This window comes from Hyposmocoma kahamanoa, unplaced genomic scaffold, assembly GCF_003589595.1.
Source record: "Hyposmocoma kahamanoa isolate Upper Pololo Valley unplaced genomic scaffold, ASM358959v1 92, whole genome shotgun sequence".
Lineage (NCBI taxonomy): Eukaryota > Metazoa > Arthropoda > Insecta > Lepidoptera > Cosmopterigidae > Hyposmocoma > Hyposmocoma kahamanoa.
Window position 1 is genome coordinate 11,080,756 of NW_020654748.1, and position 20,711 is coordinate 11,101,466.

General features: G+C 35.2%; 2 protein-coding genes across 6 annotated transcripts in view; one reads left to right on the forward strand and one right to left on the reverse strand.

Moving 5' to 3' along the window:
• Positions 1-20,711, reverse strand: part of LOC113236987 (calcium uniporter protein, mitochondrial) — a 148,747-nt gene that overhangs the window by 70,024 nt on the left and 58,012 nt on the right. The window contains exon 1 of one of the 4 annotated variants that reach the window (XM_026473225.1): positions 941-999. The exons of the other annotated variants lie outside the window; for them this stretch is intronic. Coding sequence (XP_026329010.1) covers positions 941-977 — 37 coding nt within the window. The 5' untranslated portion in view covers positions 978-999. Of the gene's footprint in view, positions 1-940; positions 1,000-20,711 lie in introns of those variants that run through there. 4 annotated transcript variants of the gene reach the window in all.
• Positions 1-20,711, forward strand: part of LOC113236986 (protein javelin) — a 118,780-nt gene that overhangs the window by 43,194 nt on the left and 54,875 nt on the right. The window lies entirely within an intron of this gene.

Consider the following 20,711-nt stretch of genomic DNA (forward strand, 5'->3'; position numbering starts at 1 on the left):
ATTTAGTACTAAATCCAGAGAAATATTCTCTCAATTAAATGAATATTCATGCATCGAGGTGACGTTAATTTGTAATATTCCAGTATTTTTATAAACAAAATAAAAAAAACATTAAACGCGTAATATTCGGATAAAGGCTGCAACCTACGCAAATACCGTTTCGGACCAACATTTCTTTACTTCGTTTTTATTCAACGACTAGACCCTTTGAAATTTACGTAGAATCGAACCATAAATACGAAGTTGTATATTGCCAGATCAATGACTCCCTATACCTACAGTAGTTTGTATCAAATACAAGATGTCCGGTAAACAAATATGGATGCTTGCAAAGTGAACGAAATTTTTCTTACTTTAAAACATTGCCACAAATATTCATTAGTATATTGTATTTGTCGAGAACTTTATTTCATATTCACATTCATATTCATAACATTCGAGTGATATTATGAACCAAACAAAAAAAAATCATTTCAAATGTGTAAACACACCGGATTCAGGCTGCAACCTACGCAAACACCGTTTCCGACCAACATTGCTTTTATAGAACACAAAAAAAATTATGTTACCACGGTTTAAAGCTCTAAGGTTTCTTTTCCGCAACCAAATGTAACTTTTTTATACATTTGCTGTTTTACATCTACAACAAATTGCCTGTAATAAATTAATGTTGAATAACGTACCTTGGGAAACTTAAGGCTCACGTCTGGTTACATATGAAAGTAGAAGTATGAATGAATTGAATGTAGCACATTCATTCATTCATTCACAAACTTACGCAAAATGTGGAGACTATAACCACCAGGAAGATGTGTGAAGAGCGATAAGTATTTATTAATCCATTCTACATCCAGGACAAAGTCGGTGGAAAACTAAGAGTCGACAAAAGACAGCACTCTTGGTTAAAAAAATTGAAATGGAAGTGACTTGGATACAGTACCGTTAGAGCGGCAAGCCTCTGAAGTCAGGATTGCCATGTTGTCGTCCAAACTCTGGTAGGATAGGAGCCCATGAGGAAGACTAAAATAAAGATTATTTGGCTAAAATATGTCGATATTTGTCTCAACAAAACGAATTGGGAAATTTAATAATAAGTACAAATTCACCTCTTTCCTGCACCTCGTTCATAATCAGCCTCAATTTTATAAATTTAAACAACGTTAGTCTTTAATTATACGTCATTACAGCATATACAATTAAATAATATACATAATTACGTCATCACATTATAAATTTATTATCTAATAATTATTATAAATTTCTTAAGTTTTCATTATCCAACCAGAAAACATGTTATTATCACCAACAACAAAGAGCTAAACTTCATTAAATAAGAAACAACCATACACATATATCTAGATAGACGCCGCAAGTACAGCAGTTTGTATAAAAACCGAGCGTGCCACATTTTATGTATCCACCATGACGTCACAAAAACTATATTTAGTGATGGCAAACCATCTTCCGCGCTAAATCGATTGATTAAACGGAATACACGTATTCCATTCAATTAATCGATTCAAGTATTCGTTGATTACAATTCGTTGAAAAATACCAAAACAAGATAGTTATATCCTATATTAAAAGTCGTTTTAAAAAAATTTTGATTACTTAATAATTTTAATTTTAATTTTTAATCAACTTCAAATATTAAAATTATTGTCCTTGAAATAATATAAGCTTCTTATACATATAACTGTATTTTTGGAATAGAAGATCTTATCGATTGACTTAAATAATGAAAACGCACGTCAATATATGAACTTGCAACTGCCTTAATTAAATTTACTTGATGGTTTTCCGTCGGTGATTGATCAAACTGGTGAATGGCAAGACAACTGAAAATGTCACTGCTGACAAAATATCTAAACTCTTACTAAAGGAACTTACGGTTTACTTAATGTGGGCCTCGTGTAAAGTTTTTGTGATTTGTTCATGATGTCTCGGATTTCTAACTCTGCTACTCTCCATATTTGGATACCATCTTTGATGGAATAAACTAGACGACCTTCGTCCTTGTTCTGAAGCGTAGAAGCGCCAACTAAGTGTTTTTCGATCGATTAAATTAAATTAAACATGCATGCGAATTCCATTCAATTAATCGATTCTAAATAGAATAATTTTTGTTCAAGAATTTGTTGATTACAAGTAGTCGTAATATTAATATAGCAGAAAAATACTAGAATAAGATAGCTTAGTCCTTCATTTAAAAAAAAATCAGACTTTACTTTTTAATCGATTTCAAATATTAAAATTATTGTCCTTCCAGTAAAATGAGCTTATTATTATATAACATCTTTTTGTAATAGAAGATCTTATCGATTAACTTAAATAATGAAAACGCAATATATGAACTTGCAACTGTCTTAATAAAATTTACTAGATGGTAATTGATCAAATTGATGAATGGCAAGGCAACTGAAAATGTTACTGCTGACAAAATATGGTAAAATCTTATTAATCAGAAGAGTTTTTAGTTAATGATGGAGAGTGTTTACTTAATGATGGCCTCGTGTGAAATTTTTGTTATTTGTTTATTATTTCTCGGATTTCTAGCCCTGCTACTCTGCATATTTGGATAGCATCTTAGGTGGGATAAACTAGACCACCTTCGTCCTCGAAAGCAACGAACTCATACGTATGACCAACTCCAGATTTTTGTAAAGACAGCGCACTGTTAATTCTTTGCATTATATATTTTTTTGTATTACTCGTAATAATTAAAAAATAGTAATAATTAATAAGTAATTATATGCTTACTATATTCGGACATTCGAGGCAACGTACAGCAAAAAATATCGAAATTACAGATACTATTGATAATAGATACTACAAAACTGAAAAAAAAACGAAACGTTACTAAATGTTATAACAAAAGAGTTATAGAATATTTTTGTAATATTGCTATGGTCATAATAATTTTCGTCCCTTTGTTTTCAAAATCGATCAGAATCGAGAACAGTGTTGCCTAACGTATACATCACTAAATATTAAATTTGGCCAAAAAAAAAAATGTACAAGCTGCCGTACCACAGAAACTGAATGCATTATGTAAAAGTGCGTTCGTTCGATACTCATGGCGTATTAACAAACGATCACAATTATATCACACCAAGCAAAAGCCGCAATGATTAATGAATTACAAATCATGAGGCATACACTGAATTGCATATTTGTTTTCTCGAAATTCATACAAAACCAAAATAATTGTTTTTAAAATAAATTACGCGTCTTCTGGCTACAAAATCACTTGCCCGTGGAAGGAAACGTCCCAGTTTACCCGTTTACCCACAGTTATGGTGCTTTTGCAGTTTATAATGGCACAATTATGCATTTTTCGCATTGACTTACAAACAATTATATTTTTCGCGTTTTTGACTGGTGTTTATCTACGATAACGGTCGAGCGCGTTCTGAAGTGTAGGAGCGGCAAGTAAGTGAATTTCACTTACTTTGGGCACGTAAAGTACGTACACTTGCGGCGTCTATCTAGATACAATGTCTGTGGAAACAACATTCACCACAACATGTTGGTATGGTGTAAGGGGTTGGTTTCTGCAATTCAATGTCGTAGCGCCTATCTGGCGTCACAATCACAACGTGTAAATACATTATGTTTATTTACAGGTACAATAGGTATTAAAAAATAAAAGTAATAAAATTGAACGGCTTGAGCTAATTTCTTATAGATGTATATCTAAGACGGAAATTTAAGTCAGTGTTCTGTGTAATGATAAAATGTAATGAAAAAGTAGCTACAATTGTCTACAATCACAAATATTGATGAACCTGTTTTTTTTTAATAATACCAATTGTCATTTTTAAATAAACGATTCATCATAAAAAAAAAATCAATATTGATAGATTTGGGTAGGCGGTTGTACAATCTTATCATTCTATTTGTAATGGTGATCTAAACGGGGCGTGGAGAAATTTATCTGACTCAAAACTATCGTTTCATATTTTATGGAGAAAAATAAAATCGAAGTGTGTATATTATTTGCAAGGAAAACTTTAAACAATTGAGATAAGAGTTAGATGGCATGACGACGGTGATAATAAAATATTTTATTTTTCTATTTTTATGTAGATAAAATTTTGTGAACAATCATCTACTACGCACGAGCGTATTGAAGAGTGTAATTTTGGTTGACCAACGCCGAAAACCCTTTGAGTTTCTGATCAAGTTTCGTTCCTTTAAGTTTCGAAAGCCAAGTGTGCTCAAGTTGTGCTGTCCCAAACTGACCGGAACGACCGTTTTATAATTGTTACAATTATATTGTTCTTTTGTGAATGACATAATAAGCATTTCTTCCCACAAACGATATTATTTGCTATCCACCATGCAGATTATTTTTGATTGGCGGAACGAATTATTGATGTTCGTAACATTATACATCACCAGTAAAAAAAATAACTAAGATACTAAATGCGAGCCTTGAACAACACCTGACAACGTCCATGTCACTTTAAAGTAACTACATAATATTCAAAGTGAGCTACAAATGGTTTTACGATTGTGGGCACGGAATTGTCTCGTAAAAGCAAATGGATGGACATCTTAGTTTATTGGCAACAGGTGCTTTCGATTTAATGTCACGAAATATACACATTCAGCCGTACGTACCTATACATTTTATAATGCATAACACGAAGAAAAATATTATCACAGCAGGAGTATTATGTTTTTCAAGTTATACTTTTTTGCCTATAGTAATTTATTATAATCAGTCCCTTTGTGGAAATTGGAAAGTCCTAAGTTTCGCCACGGAGCCCCGACTACTAACTACCCTAAGGGACAGAGGACATAACCCCAAATGGTTAAAACATGTAATAGGGGTTAAAGTATGAAATTGCCGATTTGTACTGAAAATCTAAATTGTTTATTTTTTAAATTTTTAACAAATTTATTTAATCAAAATAGTTGCCATTATTATCTATACGTTGCTGCCATCTAATGGGAAGGTTATTAATGCCTTTGCGATAGAACTCCGACGATCTAGACTGCACAAACTGTGTTAAAGCATTTTGTACTGCCTCCTGGGAAGAAAACTTCTTGTCACGTAGATAATTGTCCAAATTACGAAAAAAATGGTAGTCCGTTGGAGCAAGGTCTGGTGAATACGGAGGATGACGAATGGTTTCTAACTGCAGTTCCTGAAGGGTCAAAATGGTTTCTCGTGCTGTGTGAGGTCTCGCGTTGTCGTGGAGCAATAATGGTGAAGATCGATTCATGAGTCGGGGCTGTTTTACTGCTAGTTTTGTCAACATTTGCTAAGATGGTGTGAGTCTTACGTACGCAATAGATCTCAGTTGGTTTCTGTTTGTGGCTTTAGATCCGATCTGGCATTGGTGTCATTCGGTGTACCCCAAGGTTCTCATGTTGGACCCCTCTTTTTTCTTATATTTATAAACGATATCGCTTTCTCAATAACGTCCAAGTTTAAAATGTACGCTGACGACCTAAAGCTATACAGAACTGTTAACTCGCCTTTGGACGCCCAACTACTTCAGAACGATCTCGACAGAATCCATCAGTGGTGTTGTGACAACTGTATGGTCCTAAACACTGATAAATGCTACCATATAAAATTTACTAGACGCCGGAAGCCTTTAGAGGTGACTTATTTCATAGACAATGTACCATTAACAGAAGTTAATAATATTCGAGACTTGGGTGTCGTCATGGACGCTTCCCTAAGTTTTAGTAAGCACATTGACTCAGTTATTTCCAAAGCTTCAAGGCTAACCGGTTTTGTGTCAAGGCAAATGAAAATTTTCAATGAACCAACTATATCTATTCTAATTTATAACAGTTTAGTACGTAGTATTTTAGAATATTGCTCCACTGTCTGGAACCCGTGTTATCAAGTTCATTCAAATAGAATTGAAAGTATTCAAAAACGTTTCCTTTATCATTTAACATACAACAATTTTAAGTGTAAACAGCTATTCTCTTATGAGTCACGTCTCTTACACTTCAACATGTCCTCGCTGCAAAAACGCCGAAAAACTCTTGATATGATGTTCTTATTTAAATTTATTCACGGTGTCATAGACGCACCTGACATCCTTCAACGTTTACGTTTCTCCATCCCCCGTCCTGGTAGTCGTCTGCAAAACCGTAAAACATTCTCGCTCCCTACTTGTAGAACTAACCTCGGTCAACACTGTCCGCTGTATCGCATGTGCTCTTCTTACAACGGTATCAGATTTGAATTTGACATTTTTTCTGGTTCTGTGGTCTCGGCTAGGAATTCAATTAGAAAATGTCTTTTATAGATTTTATTAATTTAATTTAGTGTTAATTATTTTGTAATGTAATGTCTTTATAGTTATTTAATCTGACCCGTCTTGCATGTTGTGTTCACATCTAGTAGGATACATTCTCATCATGTCATTAGCCTAAGAAATCACTTAGCTTCTATCTGAATTGTATCCAGTTTTGTGAAGTTCGGAGTTCGGCACAATAGACATCTGCCGTTATTGCTTGACCAGATCGGAGAAAACTATAGTGAATAACACCATGCTGAGACCACCAAACAGTTACCATTACCTTTTTATTGGTAAGTTTTGCTTTAGGACACTGTTGTGGCATTTGACCTGGGGTCAGCCATTGCATTTTTCTTTTCCGGTTATCATAAACAATCCACTTTTCATCACATGTTACAATTCGATCCAATATTCCTTCATTTCTGTACCGGTTCAACAAGGCAACACAAGTTTCAACACGCGTTTCTTTCTGCAGATCAGTCAAATCATGAGGCACCCATTTTTCGTATTTTTTTATTTTATTGATTTGACGCAAGTGAGTCAATATTGTGGGTAAGGTAAACGTTAAACCATGCCGCTAATTCCTGGGTAGTTTGACTAGGATCGGCTTCCACTATCTCTCTTAATTCATCGTTATTCACCTGTGTGGGCGGTCTTCCTCGTGGCTCGTTCTGTAAGTCGAAATGTCCATCACGAAAGCGTTTAAACCAAAATCGCACGGTGCGTTTATTACTAGACCTCTCTCCAAACGCAGCATTGATATTGCGGGCTGTTTCTGCCGCGTTAGTTCCGCGTCGGAACTCGTATTCAAAAATCACTCGAATTTTCGCAGTATTCATCTTTCTTGTCTAAATTGAATAACAAAAACAATTGAAAGTCGATATTCAAATGTTTCAAATTAAAAAAAAAAAAATCGCAGAAACCATTTGAAAAAAGTTTCATTCGAAAACCTCAAACCATGAAGATTCTATGAAAATTCAAAGAACCTATTGCAATAAAACGGCAATTTCATACTTTAACCCCTAATATTAAGCCTGAATCATCAAATAGTTGCAAAAGGAACGAAGCTTCGAAAGCAATGTTAATAAATAATACGATTCAAACCAATATGTCGCACAAAGAAATGGGTAAATAGAAAGGCTTGTAGATATCACGATACATAAAAAGTATTTTTATTATCGAAAATCGAGAAGAATTTTAAAAAGTGACACGCACTCTTGTTAGATACGGATTCAAAATCTTTCTGCGAAAGTCGACAACTATTTTCAGAGCAACCTCCATTCTTTATAAAATAAACATATCTGTAGCGAACCAATCTACGTTCACCACATCCACACATTCCAATTAAAAATACGATATTATACGATAGAAATTGGAAACTAAACTTTGAATTTTACATTTCTATCGTCATATTTCAGTTTGAATAACGATAGTATAATAGCACAACGAAAGATATAAACGATAATCTCAGTACAGAGTACTAAAAAAACCGACCTCAAAAGTACGTGCAATTACATATAATTACCAAGTTTTATTGAAATCGGTTACCGGAAAGTGCGCAAACCCGGATTCATCCCCTAGTTCGCCACTACACGGGACTTAATAAAACACAGGAGATAATAAAAATCGGTTCTCACTACTCAAAGTATATTGAGAGAAAAACGCCTTGCATTTTAATGCATGCAAATAGCAAAATCAACCATTAAAATAATTGCTCAATATACCAAAATTAAGGCGCTATTTATAAAAATGAATCTCTAGCGTGAACAGCCACCCTTAGAGGTGGGAGCACTGTGTAGGTACCCTCATTCCAACAAAAAAATAATCATGAAAATTGGTTCACAAATACCGGAGTTATCGCGTAACATACATACAAAAAAAACACAGTCAAATTGAGAACCTCCTGCTTTTTTTGAATACGGTTAAAAATACAAAGACTGAAATTGTTGTACAAATAGTGATTTGTTGTTGGAAATATTTCATCAAATATTATGCGTCACAATTCCGTCTGACCTTGTGGAAAGTCAAGGAAAGTTTTTTATAAATAGGGCTTATGGCTCTATCTACATGTATATCCCTTTAAAAGGTATTTATATTTTGGGTATTATTTAATAATACCCAAAATATTTCGGTCACAAAACAAACAGATGTCTTCTTTCTACAAGAGAAGATTAAGAGCGAAAATAGACCACGCCCAGCTTTACCTGTTAATCAAATTAGTGGTAGTAGAGCTCCTTGTGAAGAGTTCGTCCAGATAAGTATTGCCACCTCATCTATATCTGCCGCCAAGCAGTATTATTAGCATTACTGCGTTTCAGTTTAGAAGGGTAAGGGTGCTAATGAAATTACAGGCACATGGGACTTGTCAACTATGTCTCAGGGTATCGAGTGCTGTGGCAGTGCCCCAAAGATCTTTGCGATTTAAAGCTCTGAGTGGCACTGCAACTGTTAGGAACAGTCGTGTCGCTTACCACCAGGCACACGATTTGGTCGTTCTGTCGTTTAGATATTACTTTAAAAAATGAATAAGAAATTGAGCTAAATAAAGGATCCCAGCATTTTGTCGTTCGACGACAAAATTCATGATTATTATAAATTGGAACAAAAGCACTCGTAATGAGTGAGAATGTAACTTTCGGGTCAGTGTTGTGGTCAGCGAGCACGGCGTAACCTTCTGTCACACATCACAGCCCTGTTGCCGAAATGACTAGAGTCAGCCCATCATCAGAATCAGTAACTTGGGTCACTTAACTACGTACATTATCAAATTAACATAACACAGCTTCCGTTTATTTACGTGTTCTACTAATTATTTTCACCGAGTTCAAGCACATAATCTGTGTTGAAAGAGACGCAAAAATACTTCAAATTATCATGAGTTCCCAAGTACTACAAAACAGAGAAAGTTGCTGCCATAAATTAACAAGTATAAAAATTTAAATAGGATTTCTACAGCAAGTGTCTTTCACAATAACCGTAACGAGGCAATGACTGCCTGGGGACGGCTTAACTAAGAATGCTTAGTACAAGGAAGGATTTTTCTCGCAGTGGAAAATCGATAAATGTAAATGTCATATACCTACTTTCTCTAATGTTAGACATTTCCCTCTTGTATATTTCCATACTAAGGCTACCTGATAGAAATTGTTATCTTCTGTTGCACATTAACTTATTATTTTTATACTTAAATCAGTGTTTTGTGTTGCCATAGTAATTTTATTAGCAGTTAAGAATATTTTATTCCTTTATTTTAGAGTTGAGGAAGAGCCAGTCCAAAATTGTTCAAGCTGATCTAAAAATAACCGATAAATGAGTATAATATAAATACTTCTCCAAAAAAAACATTTTCAAATGCGGGTTTCAACCCGTGAGAAAATATTGAACCAATTATTTTGATAAATGAAGCACATCACATGATTTCATACGTAACAATAAACATAGTCCGACGTTTATGAGTTTACTAAGCTATTTCGTAAACAAACAAAAGGTCGTTTTCCTTAATAACATTTTCCTTTTATTGCTGTAGGTACAAGATGAGCACCTTTTAACTTTAACCTCGTGACCAACCTTACGTCTAAATAAATCGCCAGTGAATCTCAGACTTGAGTAGAAATATTTCTTTGTCAACGTCCCGAAAATCGTCCTAAAATATAGTATAATACGACAAGTAGTGTAACTGTTTATTTAGAGAAATTACAGGCAGATGGGACTTGCTAGCTAGTCTCTGGGTGACGGGTGCAGTGGCAGTGCCCCTCAGATCTATGAGCAACTATTATATTAGGTATATTCATCCTGTATACCTTGGTATCATAAAAAAAAAAGTACGCAGCAGTGCGGCTTGTATGCGTGTTACGCAAGAATGATGTCACAGATGTGGGTAGGAAGCAGATGCGAATTTGTGAAAATTTATATTTTTCAGAATAAATATGGATAATTGTGGATTATTATTTACATAATTTTATTACAAAAGAGATGAAAGATAGAAAGCATAGAAATATTACGTCATTAATTAATGCTTAAAATTTTACTTAAAGATGTCGTGAGCCGTCCTTTATGCCAATAGAGATGGGCATCTTGAATGAAAAAGTTTGTAAGTCAACGTAAACTCAATAATTTTTATTCAGAAAACAAGCAGGTTGTGCCTGCACTACACACAGCTGAATTCTCGATTCCTGATTGGTTAATTAGCACAAGTACTCTGCACGCGCTTTTAGTAGGGCTTGCTCATGACGATCTTGTCGTGACCTACATAACATCCGTATCTACAAAAACCCTGCATATCCATGCAGGGTTTTTGCAGATACGGATGTCGTGATACGAATGTCGGATGCGGAAGGAGATATTTAAAAATATACGGATGATCCGCGGTTGCGGTTTTAAATTCAGATGTTTGCTGTTTTGCTAGCACGCACCCACACATTCGCTTCATTAAAGAATTTAAGCATTCGCTTGGTGCTTAAAAAATGACATGGCGTGTTTATGGTTATTTGAACAAGTGTGCCTCTAATTCAGAATTGTTTAGCTATTATATTATATGTATTAGCTATTGGACTAAAGCTGCCATTTACAAATAAATAGTACAGAAAAACAAAAAAAATTGTACCTGTTAAAAAAATCTTGAAAAGACGCTTTGACGAAACTTAAAACTAAGACGACACTAGTAAAGTTAATTTCACTGGTTCCATAACGCTAAATATAAAATTTATTACTTGATTACACTATATTAACAATTAATTACTTGTAAACAAACTTTCATATCGCGAGAAGTGAATGCAATTGTTACCACTTTACTTTTTAATTGAAACTGCTAATTAACACGAGCTTCTCTTTCCTTTACGTTTACGGCTAGACCTAGTAAAATAAAACACCTAAACAAACATTTTTGTAACGCTATTTATCGTTCAACATTTACAAAATACTAATGGAGCTTTTTTAAGTAATATGTTATTATAATATTTGTATAATAGTAAAAAAAGTTTTACACTTGGCAACATTCTTTCCTAACAAACATATTGACGGCAAGTTAGTATGGGTCTTTAAAATCAACCTTCACCCTATCCAAAATAAGGTTTAAATTTAAGTGAATATCCAATCATAACTCCATCATTAGCGGGTTACCGGGGCGAGCCATTTCTACCAATGTATGATATCGGACTTTTGCGAATGTGTGCGTGAATTTTGATGTATGCGCGTAGGTTTTATGAATGAAATGAAAGCCGAAAAATACCGGCTTAACTCGGGCTGTGATTGGTTAACAAGATCCATCGGGAAGCTCCTTACACGTTTATGCGTTTATTAATGAATATTTTGAGTAAAGTTTTTAAGTAGTGGGGTATGCGCGCTGTCTCGTACAGTGTTTTGATTATACGTGGAAAATTTTAGGCAAGCCGGTGGGAATCGAGTTATATGGACGCCTCGTCACTGTAAGGTAGACACATTAAACATTTCCCTATAACTTTCAAGTACGACATCCTAAATTGCCTATAGAGCTAGCTTGATCTTGGCCTATTTGGTGGGACTAAACGTAAACCTGGCAATATATGCCGAAATAAACCCGCTGTGATACTGCCTTCGACATTTATTTTAAGAGCGGACCGTGCCTGCCCGGAATATATTATATACATATATATACATATATAATATGCGGAAATAACAATAGTCCGAAAATTTGAATGTTAATACAATTTTTGTGTTTGTAGTATTTTAGCTTTTTTATAAAAGTATTCACCGGGTTATACGAGTACCAATTTCACAACAATGTCAGGGGATTCTTGCAAAAACTTAAATGTACAATTAAAATTTTATTTTCTGTATGCCTAGTTGCCTAGTGCCTAGCAAATGCCTATTTTGAGCTCATCCGGGTATATACCCCTATTTTAAACTGACATTTATAAGATTTGCTATGATTACGCAGATTGTATCCGCAATCAATTTAATATCGAAAGCACGTATCCCATCTATACCTGGACTCTTTTTGGTGTTCCAATTTCTATGAATTTTCTTATCATAATATTTGTTTCTGTTATTTTCAATTACTTTGCGAATTTTATTCCGTTGTTTTTTGTAATTTACTCTATCAATCATATTTTAGGTTCTTTTATCCACTCATAGAAAAGTTCGTCTATTCGCGCGCATTCATGCTCTATCGTTTTCGAAATCCATGGCTCTCTGCTGCGCTTGGAGGTACTGACTCTGCAACTATATTCGGCTTTTTTGTAACATTCGTTTATATTTCTATTTATAAATTCATATATTTTATTAGGACCGACCAAGTGATTTGTTTTATTCCAATCAACTTTAGATTTTTCCGCTTGCAATATTTTTAGATTATATTTTTTGGAGTACTTGGGAATAATCCTGGGCTGCGATGTGCGAAGACGTGACGCTTTTGTCATTCTGTAGTCCGTCAGTACTGTGCATAGCGCGGCCGAAAATACATCTTATATTTGGGATCTCATAAAAATATGATCGATACATGATTTTGTCAGTATATGTTTTTGAGTTAATTTACCTTTCATTGTGACAACTCGAGTATAATCTGATATCCCGCTCACAAGACCCCGGTCATGTAACATGTTGACGTATGATTTAGTTACAGAGTTGATGTTTCGTAAATCTATGTTCATATAACCCAGAAGAATAAGATCATTATTTTTGTTTGTGTTCAGTGTGTGGCTTAGCTCATTAATGAATGCGATTGGACTTGTTCTTGGGGGTCTATATAGAGTAATATATAGAGACGTAGAGTAATTTGTGCCAGTTGTGATTCTTCCGGTTAGAAATTCAAAGTCTAAAGTAGTCGTTTTTTTTGGGTAAAATTTATGTTTATTTACTAGGTATATTATTATTCCACCACCTTTCTGCTTTTTTTCTAAAATATATTATTTGCAATATACTTTTCTAAATTACTAAAATTTCTAGTTATTGACTGTATGTTGACATGTATGAAAGTGTAGGTGTTTGTATTGTGTTTCATTGAAGAGAAATAATGATTTAAATCTATACAGTTAAATAATTCTTTTATATTATTCTTAGCATCAGTATCCATCGATTATATTAGTTATTACCGACTTCAGACGTTAAAGAGTGATTCATAGATTAAATGTGCGTGAGATCGTGAATATCCTTTTCACATCTACTTGATATGTACTTTTTCTTTTTCTGCCTTTCTGGCTTAGGCCATTTCCGTCCTTGAACCATACGAATTTAAATATATTTGTGTTCTTCGGCTGTTCCTTGACGTGTCTAAGTAGTTGTTTGTTAAACGGTGTTAGTGCATCTCGTAGGTATACTATTTCAGCCGCCATTTTCTCTTCGGCCTCAGGTAACCGTTGAGACAGTGATAGGGATTTTGCGTCCATTAGTAATCCACAGTTGTAATCAGAATTGGTCCCGACCACCCTTTCTTTGCTGGTAGACAAGTTACAGTTAAAATTACAGTTACAGTTTAGTTTACAAAGCTTTATCTCACTATAATCTCGTTTTAAAAGTGTTCTTGCTTTTTTGACAATACAATTCTTCAGTACTTTCGTTTTCTACTGTTGGCATACCTGCAACTTTAATGTATTTGGCCAGCGTATTTTGTTCCAGTTGTTGCATCCTCTGCTCTAGCGCTCCAATCTGAGTACGAAGATAGGATATATATTTGTAAAGAAAAGCCATAGCAAAGTACAATAATATCTCAGAGGCTAGAAAAGTTGAAAGAAAGTGAAAGGAGCTGTCGATGGATTTTATGAAAATTCTCTCATAAAATTTTACTTCACCTCCCTTTCATAAAATGAAAAAAAAAAAATTGTATTAACAACTGCGCGACTTTAGTTACTACTTAACTAGCATACACATGTTAGTCTGAGCTTTTGGTTCAGGTATAGTAACAATATATTACTAGTTTATTGCCTAAAACGTGTTATACAGGGTGTAACAGCAAGGTGTAGTCATATTTGAAGGTCGGATTCAGTTAATGGTATGAAACTATTTAGCAAAGTTGTTTTAGTACAAACTACGTTATTTATGGAAATTTCGCCATGAACAGTTTCGATCAGCTGATGTCATTTAACGAAAATAAATAGTCACATCACATCTCTATTGAGTATCATAATACAACCAAATTACGTAACTTGAAAAAATTGTGAAATTCAGGCATGTTATTGTAAATGATAAAGTACTTAATGCCATATTCTTATTACTATGTTATAATTTACTAAATTTATTATTATTTTATTCATGTAATATGCGTGTGAACATTTAATGAAAAATAAATATTATCGATTACTTTGCCAAAATACACTAGTTCATAATAAAACTATTATTTAAAACTTAGTACATAATAACGTAATATGGTTTCGTTAACTTCATATCTTCAAACATACAAAATACACAAATTTCCATTTAATATCCATTAATAAAACTAATGTCCTCTAAAAAACACATATTTAAAGTTATCTCTGTTTCTTTTTACCATACGCATTCATCTATTGTATTTTAATGAATGAAATTTGTCTCTTTCTATCCGTCGGTACTGTTCTAACGCATGGCGGCGACGGTATGTTTCTTCTAACGCATGACGCAATATGACGCAATTATCCGACTAATACTTCGCACCCTTACAATGAAAGCGACCCAAATCAAAAAATTAAAAAATGAGTTTATACCGTAAAACCATCTTAAAAAAATATTTTGTTACATTAGTCACACTGTGGTGAAAATGAAATTGTGCAATTAAAGCTCGAATAGCACTGATTCATAAAGGTCCCTTTCATTTTGTTCTTTCAGTTTAAAAATTCTACTCCCGCGTCGAAATATTAACGCCGCATTTATTGTTGAATCTGCATTTGCAAAGACAACACGCTGCCACTGACGGATTAGCATTTGAGCCATTTTCGTTCCGAAAATCATATTCAAAAATCACTAGTAGCAGTAGAGCTCCTTGTGAGTTCGTCCAGGGTAGTACTGCCACATTACCGTGTTACAGTTTTGAAGGGTAAGGGTGCTGGTGAAATTACAGGCACATGGGACTTGTCAACTATGTCTCAGAGAGATGGACGCCGTAGCAGTAGCCTTCGAGCGGCAGTGCTACTGTTATGGACAGGCGTGACGCTTTCCACCGGGTACACGACTTGTTCGACCCGTCGCTTAATATTTAAAAAAAAATAATTTTTTAGTAACTTACTTTTTAAAGGGACTTACTTTTTTGTTTCGTGGACTTTCTTCTTTTTTAATTGTGAAACACGGACCACAAAACAATATCAAGGGTTACGACATCTTGCTTAGCTGATGAACATTAAAAAGACTTAATTCTTAATACGTTAAATGATAACAAAAAATCGTTAAAAAAAAGACCTATTGGCGACTAGATTTTGTAAATTATGTTTTTAAATTGTTGAACATTAAAATGATCAGAAACAATTTTCAGTTGTAAAGTTCCATTTTTCCTCATTATTTTCAAAGACTAATAAGGCCATCACCTTTAGTACTTGAAGAGTAGGTAATAAATAAAATAATATGAAAATATGAAAAAACTTGAAATCTTATTTTCTTTTTTATTCCCAAAAAGTTGAAATTTTGTATTGGGACACTTTCATCGTAAAGGTGCAACCTGAAGGTCGGTAAACGTCAAGAAATTAGTTTTGATCGTTGACCACGAATTAATTATTGTAATTTTAATTTAATTTAATTTTTTTTTTATGATTGATTTAGTGTCTGTTTAAGTATTTTACTGCCTCCGTGGCCGAACGGTTACCATGCCGGACTGCCACGCAGAGGTCCCAGGTTCGATTCCCGGGCCGGGAGAAATGTTTGTATGGCCTACATTTATTTCTCTCGTGAGTTTGGGTGTAATTTGTGGTTGTCTATGTGTGTGTCCATGGCACCCGCGACACAGGGTTTCCCTAGTGCGGGGCTATGTTGAGTGTGTGCGTTATTTATTTATTTATTTATTTATTTATTTAAGTATATCTAAATGTTTTAAAATGAATGTTGAGCACAGTAATAATTGGGCACAGATATGCCTGTTGTATTAATTTTTAAGTGTTTTTATTTTCCTCACTTTCTGTATCTGATGTCTGTACATTGTGCCATAAATAAAAAATAAAAAATAAAAATAAAATAAATTTTCATCACTTGCTTGGAAATGAAAATATCGTGAGAAAACTTGGATTTCGGAGATAATTGCCGAAATCTTCAAAGATGCGGGAATGTCAAGTTTCCAACCAGTACTTACTATGCAAGTGCAGTGGACTAAACCTTGTGCAAAAAATAGTACTTTACTAACTTACATACGTCTATTGCTGAGCGCACGTTTCTAACAACAGGCTTACGCTTAATTTGACTTATCTACACACGACAACTTTCTGGGTATGGGTTTATTACATGGTGAAATTGAAATAATTAATATCCGTTGAACCTATTAAGGTTCTTACTTCCTAATAATATCTACTCATCTAAAGAAATATTTTAGAATAGTTTAAATTAGCAATAGTGTAAAACCATAAAAAATCTTACCTAAATAAACAAAGTATCAAGATTAGTCGCCTTGCGTACGCGATACGTAATCGTAGCGAAGTCGCAAGCCTTTGGCGGCAACTTTGGCGGCAAAAATATCACCTTTGATTTTCGCCGCCAGCATTTGATTTTATACATGGTGATGTGGATTAGTGGTTAATGTTAGACTCGTTTCGGAGGTCGTGGATTCGATTCTCATAGTTGACTGGCTCTATGGGGGTAGTTGTTAGAGTGTTAGGTTTTCTTTGCGGATGTCGTAGATTTGATTCCCATAGTCGACTGCCTCCATAGTCTAGTGGTTAGAGCGTTAGGCTTTCTTTTCGGCGGTTGTGGATTTGATTCCCATAGTCGACTGCCTCCATGGTGTAGTGGTTAGTGTTAGGCTTTGTTTTCGGAGGTCGTGGATTTGATTCCTATAGTCGACTGCCTCCATGGTGTAGTGGTTAGAGTGTTAGGCTTTCGTTTCGGAGGTCGTGGATTTGATTCCTATAGTCGACTGCCTCCATGGTGTAGTGGTTAGTGTGTTAGGCTTTCGTTTCGGACGTCGTGAGTTTCCGATGGGTGACTGCCTCCTTAGTGCAGTATATCCGTAATCACTCAGTCAGTTCTTGCATTATGTGGAAGTGGTACGGGTGATGGTCAGAGCTTGTTTACAAACAAAGGCGTATGCAGTGCAACGTTGAAGGTCGTAGACGTAGGATATAGGTATTCGTTTAATGTGTATGTAATGATGTAATTTGTATCAGGAGAAGGGTCTTATTTCAAAAGGATGGTAATAATTTTAATTTCACCCTGTAGGTACATTATGAAAACGTTACCCTATATTCCAAAATTTGCGTTTCAGTCGGCGTCCTTTGATGTGCCGCCGCTGAGGCAGAGGTGCTATTTTTTAATTTTTTGTAACAGTCTGTAATTGCCGTTTGCGTTGTGAGGACTAAATAGGTGTCATCGTTTTGTTTGTGTCTTGTTTTTGTGTTTATTTAAACTATGTCACGCTTAAGCAATAGTGATTACTAAGAGATGATGTTGTGCGTAGGCGCAGCCGATGGGAGCTTGCGCCAGCCTCGCCAAATTTATTGGGCAAAGTTTATTGATGGCGTCCCAGAAAATCGACGTCGACCATTTCCTGCTGTGGAATGCTTCAGGAAGATGGTTATGAGACTTCATAATAGTGGATCGTTCCGTGGTTCCAGTTCTGAAGGCCGGCCGAGTTCACGAGACCCAGAATTCGAGGCAGATGTTTTGGAACATTTTCTCGGCAATCCAAAGACAAGTACTCGTCGTGCTGCGGCAGCCTTTGGTGGTGTGAACCATATGAGTGTGTGGCGTGTGCTACGGGATGATGGCCAGCACCCATACCATTTTCAAAGAACGCAGGAGCTGTTACAAGCGGACTATGATCTACGTTTGGCATTTTGCCGCTGGTACCGCGACCAGGTTGGGAGGTCTCCCGACTTCGCTTCGTCGGTACTGTGGACAGACGAGGCGTCATTTACGCGTGCGGGCATTATCAATATGCATAATGAACATTTTTGGACTCATTTGAATCCCCGCGTATCAAGGGAATCAAATTTTCAACACCAGTGGCGGATTAACGTGTGGGCTGGTATAATAGGTTGTGCCGTCATCGGTCCAGTGTTTTTGCCGGCAAGTCTGAATGGGGCCAATTATTTAAGATTCCTAACAGAAGACTTGGGTGACGTTCTGATGGCCCTGCCAGTGACACAATACGTGAGACTCGTGATGGAACACGGGATGACTTTCTAGCACGATGGAGCACCCGCACATTTTGCTCGAAATGTACGTTCCCATCTGAACGACCGTCTCCCGCAGTGGATTGGGCGGGGAGGTCCTGTACCCTGGCCAGCGTGGTCCCCAGACTTGACACCGCTCGATTTTTTTTGTGGGGTCATATAAAAATATTGTTTATGCGGAGTCCTGTGAAAGCGCAGAAGAAATGAGGCAGCGGATCGAAATGGCGTTTAGTCAAATCACTCGGCAGATGCTTCAAAGAGTAGAGCAGTCTCTGTACCGACGCACGGAAATATGCATATTGCATGGAGGTCGGCATTTTGAACCTTACCTGTAAATGTGTGAAATGTGCCAGCAGTGCGTGTAGTGATTGTACTTATTATTCAAAATTATCGTAAACAAGTCAATATTTCGTACATTGTACAACAGTGAATTACAATTCGTAGGAAATTCATTAAAACGTGTATGAATTGCACAGTAGGTAAGTACCAATTAAAAAAGTATCCACTATTGTAAAATTGTCGTAAATAAATGTATTAATACAAAATTATGTAGAATGTGTATACGATGAAGGCGTGCGTAACTACGGGCTTAATAAGTAAATAAATATCCTTTAAACTGTATGTAAATAAGTACGTACCTAGGTATGGTATAAAATAATATTGTTAGAAATAATTCGATTTTTCTAGGTATTTAAAGATTTTGTTACTTAATATTAACGTGTTATCAACATATTCAAATCATGTTTTTACAGTGGCATTTCAATTGTAGTCAGCTGTTCTTTCGCCCCGCTTGCGGCCGCCCAGGTTTCATTAATGAATTTGTGAAGTCGTAGTAACGTAACTAGCAATAGAGTTGTGACGCAGTGGTTGTTTCGGACAATCACTATTTATACAAACATAATTAAAGTTATATCAACATTAAAAGTCACTTATTTTTATTTGATATTTTGCACAGAGGGTCTAGATCAAGTATAGGTTTGGCTCCTTTAATATGACTACACCTTGCGGTTACACCCTGTATACACATACGAAGTATGAAACTTCAATAGGTATGTGTTTTTGTAATATTTCAACCAAACTGGATGTCGTCAGTATTTGGCGGTTTTGGTCTAAGGACAAATCACACTTATCGAATACAGCGTGAAACACCCAAAAATTTCGTATATTTATATGGACGACCCGATCCGCGCCCGATCAGCACAGATTCTCTGTGTTTGTCGCTTAAATGTTTGATGGACTCCGATACTGACTTATCATCATACTATGAATATAGCCTTCCAGCATTTACAAATAATAGGTAAGACCACACAAATCTATTTCTGAAAAGTTAAAACTTACATTCAAAGATATACGCTCTTTATATACGCTCTTGTTTCATAGTTTTTTAGAAGCCATTTAAACGGCTGATAAAATCGGGCAACACGTCGCATGATAAATTGGTACCACACAGTCACAGTTTTAACTTTAAACATAACCTAGTAAAAATATTAGTACACGGTGTCTCTTTTCATTGCTTTCATAAAAACGTCGTAAACTGACCGGGATCTTCGGATTTAACGGTGCTAGTCAGTTGCAAGTTAATAACACAAATAATCTTAAAACCGATGTTTACGACCGGATAATTTGTGTTAAGACATTAATCCCTATCAAGACATTGAAATGCTTCTTAACTAGGTATTTTAAATACCAAAGGTACGAATTTATTCATACTTTTTCGAGGGCGTAGCTTGACATTTTTGTCAATAATAAACGGCCTAACGATTAATCGTTATTTTTTCAATTATATTATTGAAGCTTTAAAAAGACCCCCACGGCGCTACCTTGTTTGTATATATGTACATATAGTTGACAAAATATTATTTGCACCAATTCATCTTATCGCTTTATCTTCCGAGTACAATAGTACAAAAGAGGAAGCCGTTTCGGTAACGCATGTGCCATCTGTATAATGCAAAAAACTACTCCAAACACTTTTATGCACTAGTACTTAACTCTATGCGGAATTAACTGTGCTGAATTAGTAAGAAGTATTAGCATTTTATAATTTTAATCATACAATGTATTTTTATAATAATCATAATATTGAAGATAATGAGTACAGTTGTTGATTTGAACAAGTCATGACTTACAGAGGAGAGTCATCCGTAGAACAAAGATCTATCTATGTGCAAGAATACTTTTTCTC